The sequence below is a fragment of the Mangifera indica genome, unplaced genomic scaffold (genome assembly GCF_011075055.1).
Source record: "Mangifera indica cultivar Alphonso unplaced genomic scaffold, CATAS_Mindica_2.1 Un_0093, whole genome shotgun sequence".
Taxonomy (NCBI): Eukaryota; Viridiplantae; Streptophyta; class Magnoliopsida; order Sapindales; family Anacardiaceae; genus Mangifera; species Mangifera indica.
Window position 1 is genome coordinate 63,647 of NW_025401185.1, and position 8,948 is coordinate 72,594.

Consider the following 8,948-nt stretch of genomic DNA (forward strand, 5'->3'; position numbering starts at 1 on the left):
TCAATCTTAGAAGAACAAGCGGAGGTAGTGACATTACCCACTTAGTACCAGCCTTTAACCTACTTTACAACCTCCTCATTATTCTCCTCCTATACATTCCAACATATTGAGTATTGACAGTTCTCTGTCCTCTCCTAACCAACTATTGAATGTTTCAGACATATTATTTGTTAAATGATCAAATTTGACATTTGTATCAAAGTCAAATCGAGACCATTGATCAGGTTCATTTTCCATTAGCCATTTGTGTGCTCTTTCATCTATTTGTCTAACCTAAGATAAAACATCTTGAAAATCTATTTTATTTGTTGCTTTACACACGGACTAGAACAAGTTTCTCGGGTGTATACCAAGACAAGTTTTTCTAAAGTTGGCATAAACACATCTTGCACAATACCTATTTCTTGTAGTAAGCTAGTGACTATTTACAAAATTTATTAACCTTTTCTGCCTATTACTTATGAAAGTGATAGACTTTACATCTCCCAAGAAATCATGCAATAGACTTATAAAATAGCCTCAAGTTTCATTGTTCTCAACTACATATATACATATTGCCAATGGAAATATCCCATTGTTGGCATCTATAGTTATTGCAAAATGCCTATAACCCTTCACAAATCCCTACTTTTGTGTAGAATCTAGGAGTTGGTGTGATTTCTTCCCTAATTACTTTTAGGGTAACCTTTGAACCCTAATTACTATCCTCAAAGATGTGGTAATACTTGAACAACAAGTTAAAGGACTCAACATGCTCATTCACTGTAATGTTAGTTGCAATTTTTTGAGCCTTATAGAGTTTTTTTCAATGAATTTTCAGGTAGTAGTCCTTATCTAACTGATCTGTCAAAAGCTTAATGCTTGACCTCTTTGGGAACTAATAAAATTACCTATTTTTTTTTTGTAACCCAACAAGAACTAGCTTCAAGATTGTTCTGAACCTTAAGACGTGTGTGCGTGCTTATATATTCTTATTTGATATGACTATTCATCCACCATAAGTGCAACATACAGGTGGAATAGACATCCTCTTACTCTACACACCACTTTGATTCTTCTATATTTATTATATTTTTTCCTTACCTCAAACCCCCTCTGAATAATGTAATCCTACAAAACCTTCTTGAAGTGATGAATACTTTGGAATACTTGTCCTACTTCTAAATATATTTTCACATCAGTAACATATTTGAATGATTTACTGTTTATAAATCTAGACACTCTACTGGAAACATTATTCTCCACACTAGATCCCCTGAATTCTCATATTCACTCTCACCTTCATAATTGGATAACATACCGGTATCACTATTTATCCTTTTACACAAAAACTGTGTGGATATTGTCCCCTCTTCCCTATTGTTTCTATTCTCAACATCATTTCTCTAGTGAAACTCATCCTTACTACACTCAGTATGAGATAAGCATACTCATCACTATCAGAGCCATCACTGTAGTCAGTAACTTCTGATGGTTGGGCAGGATGTTGGGATGGTTGGGTAGAGTCTACATGTGGGTGGGCATGGGTTTCATTATTTTTACGTGGGTGAGTATGGGGTTCACAGTCTATAAGTAGCAAAGTTAGATGGGATTTCAATGTCTCTAATGGAAGGGATTCAATAAACATATCAATATCCTTAACCCCAACTTTGCTATACTAATCAAACAAATAACTTATGTCTTCATCACTATATATTACATATCTACCCTCCCCATTTGGCCTTTTTTGCCTCAACTTTTATCCTCTCCCTGTGTATAAGTGAACTTCTTTTTCGTAGGCAATGCATTACTTCATTTCCTTAATGAAGATAGTGTAATTATACACATCATGATCCATATTCCTTATTTGACACTTCATTTTACATGCTTCAAACCTCAAATTAAAAACCATTGAAGGCAACATCCTCTAAATCAAAGTACATCAAATATCCAGTAGCAAACAGACCATAATCAAGTAAAATGTAACAACATAGTAAGCAAACAGTAGCTTATAATGCAATTTGATTTAATGTAACAACACAGTAAACATGTAATGCATCTATGCATGTATACATTAAAGTAAACAAACAGTACCTCTAAATACAAATAGTAGATTATAATGCAATCTGTTATACATGAAACATGAAAACATATAAGCATGTAAGCATGCATATATTACAGTAAGCAAACAGTAGACTATAATGCAATCTAATATACATCAAAAGAGTAAGCATATAAGCATGTAATGCATGTATACATTCAATTATAATACAATGCAAAACTTGTTTAATTTACTTACAATTTTGTCTTGTTGTTTGTGCATTAATTGTCCCACATATAATTAAGTATTCACAAAATCCAATCACACTACCTTATTTTCCAAGGGTCCCAATTGTGGGATTTGTTTACCCCTGCCTAATTTTAACTTTTCCTCTAAGTCAAGTTGAATAATTTATCACAAGGCAGCAGAAAAAACCATTGAATCTTACCTAACAATTATACTTTAAATCAATCTCTAAAACCAAACAAAGATAAGTTCAAACCGCTTTGTATAAGTTTAAAGTTTCTACTGCATGTATATATAACTCGTACTTAATGTAGTCAAGAAATAGAATATATCCTTGAAAAGTAATGCCTAGATGCAAGGGTGGATTCGAGTTGAGTCAAACTCGAGTTTGTTTGAGCTCGAGTTTAACTCGGTTTATATATAATAGAGCTCAAGTTCAAGCTCGAGCTCGTCGAAGCTAGACTTGAACTTGGTTCAAATTTGGTTCAATTCATTTTGAGCTCGATTTTTTAACTATTTTATTATTAAAATGATGTCGTTTTAATATATATCAATCAAAACGACGTTGTTTTGTATCAAAATTTTTAATTAGTAAATTTGATGAATAGCTCAAGTTCGAAAGAGTTTGTATAAGACTGACTCGTTTCGAGCTTATTCAAACTGAATTCACACTTAAATTCGAACATGTTCAATTCAAATCCGATCCTACCTCGACGAGCCACACCATAAAAAGATTCTTTTTATTAATAGTTGCATATTACATAAACACATATTCCAATTTATCTTAATGACTGCTATGTGCACGTTTTATTAGTTTATACGTACGGATCATCGAATCAATAAATCTTACAATATTGAATTCATATAGATGTAAAAATCAAATATCTTTATCTTAAATGAAATCAAAATCATAGGGTTGATAGTGGTGGGGTGGATATACAAAACAATCGAGTAGGCATTTGTTGCTTTGTTGAAGGCACAATTTTAATTTTTGAATGAAATGACAGACGTTTGTAGTTGGTTTTTATAAAAGAGTAGGAAAATATTCCTATGATGCCATGAAAAACAATGGAAAAGAGAAAATTAAGGACCCACGTGTGGAACAAAATTTGGAGCATATGCAGCACTATATATATTTAAATTAGCTTTACGTGAATGTTGGTGTGCAGTTTGCTTGGGATTCCTACGTGGGCACCATCCTCATCCTTTTGATATTAGAACCAATGAACTTTTCGAGCTCTAGGCACATATATTCACTTTTCTACTTAAATCCACGCTCTTGTTAAAGAGAAAGGTTGGGGAATCCTATGCCCTCCATCATCCTTTTTGCTTTGTCACTGCATTCCCATCATTTCAATTTCCATAACTTTCATGTATTCTTTGCATTTATACTACCTTTTCTTACTTCTCTACTCTACTGGCACAAAAACAAACACTGAATCAATAAATAATCCACCTGACAATCAATTAAAAATTCCTGGGGCAGGAGTTGCAATGGGGGCAGCTCACTGGAATTAAGGGCAGTCAAATGATGGTATTTGACTAGATTATGCAGCACAAAACATGTTTTCTGTGGGAAGTACCTTCACAAATCTTGTCACCTTGTCATTTCTATTCTGCACAGGATGATAGATTTACTTCATTTCTTTATACGACGCTCAATTCATGCCTTAATTAAGAGATACAGTTTAGCAGTTTACTGTTAGTTTTTTCCTGCCGGTAGTACAACAGTTGAATGTTGCACTTCTCCTTAAATGTCTCTTCTTGTTTTTGCCATTGAGAAAAGAAAAAAAAGGGATAAAATCTTTGACACAATACTTGTACGTATAATTCCTGGTTCAGGACTTACAAAGTGACCACTGTTTCTTATTCTCTGCTAACTGACAAATTCGTCGAAATTCAATAGTTAGTTTTATTTTTAATTATTTCCATATAATTTATTATAAATCTTCAATTTTAGAGCTGGAAACACATCTTCTAGGGTTCCCAGTTCTCTTGATAGCAAATAGAGAAGTGCAACGATTTTCTTTTATCACTATCAACTGTGTGAGTCTTATTAAAAACCAGCAAATTGTTTGAAACTTTGAAATCAACAGTATGCATAAAATGTAGTCTTTGAGGATTAGTCTGAAAATGGAAGGGTGATATTAATTGTTACATTCATGTACTAATATTTAATATAATAGAAAAAGTGTAAAGAGTGGTGTAATTTTATAACAGCAGTAGTTGCAGACTGACAAATGGCAAAGGAAATTACATTCTTTCATTCTAAAATGGTCTCCCACTGCCACTGTCTCTTTAACATCTTTCAACAAAGATGCGTTTATGGACTTACCACCAGACCTGCTCTCTATATCATTCCACATGACATGACACCATCATCTCTCATCTCTTCCAACCGATATACTTGCTGTTGTGCTTTTTCTGAGCTAGCCCATAAAACAATTACCTGAAAAAGGAGTGACCTACTACTCATACTGAACATCGTCAAAAGTCCTAATGAATTGGTAACCCCAGTTTCAGTTTCTTTTATGACCATAGGTTGGTCCATTTTCCTTCTTTTATTTTAACTTTCTGCCCAAGTTTGCAGTGTAGGGATCACCACAAATTTGATTAACTAAGTATGGGACTCAGTCACTTCTCCTGCCTCCATCCATTCATTAATATCATCTTTTATTACCCTTTATGATAGTCTTTTTCCTCATAAATTACATGGCTTAAATATTAATATCATGTATCTAATTATATAGAGATTGAGATAACCAATGTTGTCTTGACCATTCAAATAATTTATGGTGTTTGAAAGCATAAGTGAAGCCAAAAAAGTGATCTTCTAAGCGTGTGAATAGAGAACTTCGAGGAAATTATCTCCAAGAACTGTTGATAAAAAGACTGTGTCCCACTAGTGGTACATTTTTGCATTTCTGTCAATCCACACTACTCTTTTGTTATCAGCCTCATAAATTTTGATGATAGGGGAGGTGATACATGTACCCTTTTGAGATATTAGTGCAGGCACGCTCATACTAATGAGATGGTGTAGGACTCACAGGGGGAAGAAGATTAACACTGTTTTAATATGATTACTTACTTTTGCAGTAAGCCTTTTAACATTTTTGTCAGTGTAATAAGTGTAAATCCCATAGTTTCATGGATTTTTCATATTTTGATTGGGGGTCTTCTAAGTTTTAACTGAAGTTCATGTCTGTCAAATAATTAATGGGTTCACTTTCAAAGACTCATGGGACCCTATTTTACCACTCAATTCCTGATTCAAAGTTGGGACTTGGGAGCTTATGTTTGATGCTAACTTTTCAATACCCGTTATACTTTGAAGACATAACAAGAATGGGGGAGGGGCAAAACCCAAGGTGTCACATATCATCACAGGTCCCTAACCCTAAAGGCTCAGCAAAAATTTCTTTAAGTAGAGCTTCCTTAAAATATTTCAAATATTGAGTTTGAGACTGAAAAAAATTAGCATATATAAGGCAAAGATGAGGAGGTAAATTAGTTAATGACAGCTAACATCTTGGTTACTAATTTGGACTCATCGATGATTTTTTCCAATCCACATCTGGGGTAACCTTCTGTACGTCTAAATCTTCAAATTAAAGTTTTAAAGATGAATACTACCAAAATGAGGCTCTTTCATCATACTAAAACTGATTATTCATCGACCCTACTAAAGACCAAAGTTTACAATGAAGAAATTATAATGCAGTCTGGTGACCCAAATTCAAACAAATGAGAACGACAGAATTTAACCCCTTTTCATTCTTTAAATAAAGAATATATTATATGTGGAATGACAGTAAAGCTATCAAGCCCGATGGCTCTTCTGACCCATCAACAACTTTAATTAAGCGATAACAAATTTTGGGGTCAGTAGCTGCAAATTGTTAATTGACATTGACATTTATGAAAATTTAACTCATTTCATTTTAAGGAACAACTTAAAATATAAAGAAAAAGAAAGGGAAGCAGTGTATAGCAATAGTAATTCACTCTGCTGAATGGAGGAAAGTTGGTTTATATTTGGGGATGTGATTCTTCATTGACATTCCCGTGCAGTGGATCCTATTCTCCACTACTGTTAATTCAATATCCCTATCCCACCATGCCCACAATTAAAGGAATCAGATGAATAGAGATGTCTAACTCCTAAAACAGCACATAAAAAACTCCATCCTTATTATCTTACATTACACGTATGGGCCGGCAACTGCCTGTTACAAGCAATGCATTTGATAGTCATAGTATCAACAAAATGCACTGCCATAGTCAACTTTAATTTTCTAAGCAACACCTCTAAATTCAACACGGTTACTTGATTTTTAAGCTCCAAGTCAAGCCCATAACTTCACTTTATTTTCATCTTTTCACATTCACAATGTTATGGAGTATGTTTGTTTTATATGTACTTTTAACTAAGCTGCCGTATACATATGGAAAATTATTATTATGATTTTATAATTTAATGGGGTGATAATTACGAATGCCATATTAATCTATTGCACACAATTGCTTCTTTTTAAACTTATGGGCAAAATGCTGGCCTGGCCTGCACACTTAGGCCCAAGCATAGCACAAACAATTCATGTCGTAATGAGCAAGGCATTTTCAGTTACTTAGAGCCTAGGCCGCCGTTCTGTGCTGCGACATATTCTGTCTAACTCATGCAAGTCCCAAGTCCAAACTCCAAATGTATTTCTTCTTCCTTCACATTCAACAATAATTTCTCTTCCTCCGTTCTTGCAGTTTCTGCTACATAAATGGGGTTTTGACAGTCAAAAACTGGCCAAAAAATATAAATTTTCATAATTCTTTTGCAAACAGGTGACACTTATCCAACAATTACACTCCACAATGGTGAGTGGAATTTTTTTTCTGTGGACAACTTTCTGTATCTTTTTTCTACTGCCTCAGTGATTCATTCCTTCACACCCACATAGTCAATACAAAATTCTGAAAACAGATTACACATATGACTTGGTTTTAGACGTAATTTTCCACCTAGAAAGAAGTATACTCTCCTGTCAATGAATTCAAAGTATGTCAAGAACTAAAACTACAGAAATTTTATTGAGAGAAAAACCCCTATAACCATTTGAGGGCTTATGGGGTGATAACTTCAGCTACAGAATCTATAGAATATATCATTTAAACGAAACATAATTCCATAACTGCAACGTAAACTGAATTATAGGTCCTCCCGGGGATATTGTCCTGTAAATTATACTTACGGTCTAGACAACCGGATAGCTTGGAATCAAGTCTCAATTGATGATAAATATGATTAATAAGAATCATAACACACTTCATTCTTCGAGAACACAGCAGGGAAACTAGGAAAATGAAATAAACTCAAAACTAAAATAATAAATAAGAATCTTTTTGCAATCATAATTGCTGTTGAATATGGTTAATCCCATCGTTCAACCAAATAATCACCAACAAAACTTTTTACAAACATTTCAAGAAGATACAATAATAATAAATAAGTTACACAGCACAAGCCTTAAAAGCCTTTTGGGCCAGTTTCTTTCAAAACGGCAGGTTTCTCAGCCATGGAGAGACAATACTTGGCAATCTCTCTAAATCTAGGCACACTCCTAAGGTCAACCTTAGTATCATCTTTCAGAGTAATGATAATATCACCCCACTCACCAATAAACCTTGGCACCACCTTCACATCCTTAATCACTTTGTATGAGAAATCAGTCCTGTCTTCACCCGTGAATCCAGAAATAACCGTCACCCGCAGGTTGGTAAACCTGTATCTTAAGTAAAAAGCTCTTGAAACTGCAGCTAAAGTTAAGGGTAACCAAAAAAGAGTGAAACCCAGAAGCAAGTTTGCTAAGAGGTCACCGTAGTGAGCTCCACCGTCGAAGAAGACGGTTTCCTGATTGGGTTTTTTAGAGGTGGTGGTAGTGGTGATAGGTGTTTTGTTGGGTGGAGAGGAGACGTGGAGCTTGGTGATTGGCCTGTTGTGGGAAGATGAAGGTAAGGAAGGGAAGGGGAGTGTAGAGGAAAGATAGAGTGACTGATGGGTGATGGAGGAGGTGGTGGCGGTGGTGGGTGAAAGAATTTTGGTGGAGGCCATGGAGGTTTATCCGTTGAGCGACAGCGAGGCCGAGTTTTGGTGAATGAGTTGTGGAAGAGAAATCAAGAAGTTTTGATGGTTGTGCATTTGACACTTGGCGCACTTAATTCAAATCCAGAGCCATCAATCTCGTGGGCTATTGAACCAGGCCCAACATGGCAGAGGCAGAGGATCATTCAAAACAACTTATTATTGATTTTTAAAATAAAATTTTAAGAAAATTTATTATTTTAATTTTTTCTTTAAAAATGATTCTTTTAACTTTATTATTTTTATTTTCTTACTAAGTTAACTGTCTTACCCCAATGCCATTTTTTGTAAATTCCATCATCTCGATTGTTGAATATCTTTGATTCCAATAGATGAATTCACTATTAAGATATTATTTAGTTTTGAAATAGTGTATTGTGTTTTTATTTTTAGACTTTACTATTTAAAACGTGTCTTAACAGTTTAAAAACTTATAAAATATATAACCAGTCTTATCTTAACATTAAATGATGTATGTGCACATACAAAACTTAATGTCTCTCATGTGATTTACTTATATGGATTTGTCTAAGAGTGTTACAACTG

The 8,948-nt window shown here is 34.3% G+C and overlaps 1 protein-coding gene across 1 annotated transcript; it reads right to left on the minus strand.

Moving 5' to 3' along the window:
- Positions 1–7,640: 7,640 nt before the first annotated feature.
- LOC123207687 lies at positions 7,641–8,432 on the minus strand. Its single transcript, XM_044625158.1, has one exon. The coding sequence runs from the start codon at positions 8,370–8,372 to the stop codon at positions 7,788–7,790; it is 585 nt and encodes a 194-aa protein (XP_044481093.1). The 5' UTR covers positions 8,373–8,432; the 3' UTR covers positions 7,641–7,787.
- Between the last annotated feature and the right edge of the window lie 516 nt (positions 8,433–8,948).

What these genes read in the sequence shown, in the direction of transcription:
- LOC123207687 (XM_044625158.1), bottom strand. Translation starts at nt 8,372, where the DNA reads ATGGCCTCCACCAAAATTCTTTCACCCACCACCGCCACCACCTCCTCC.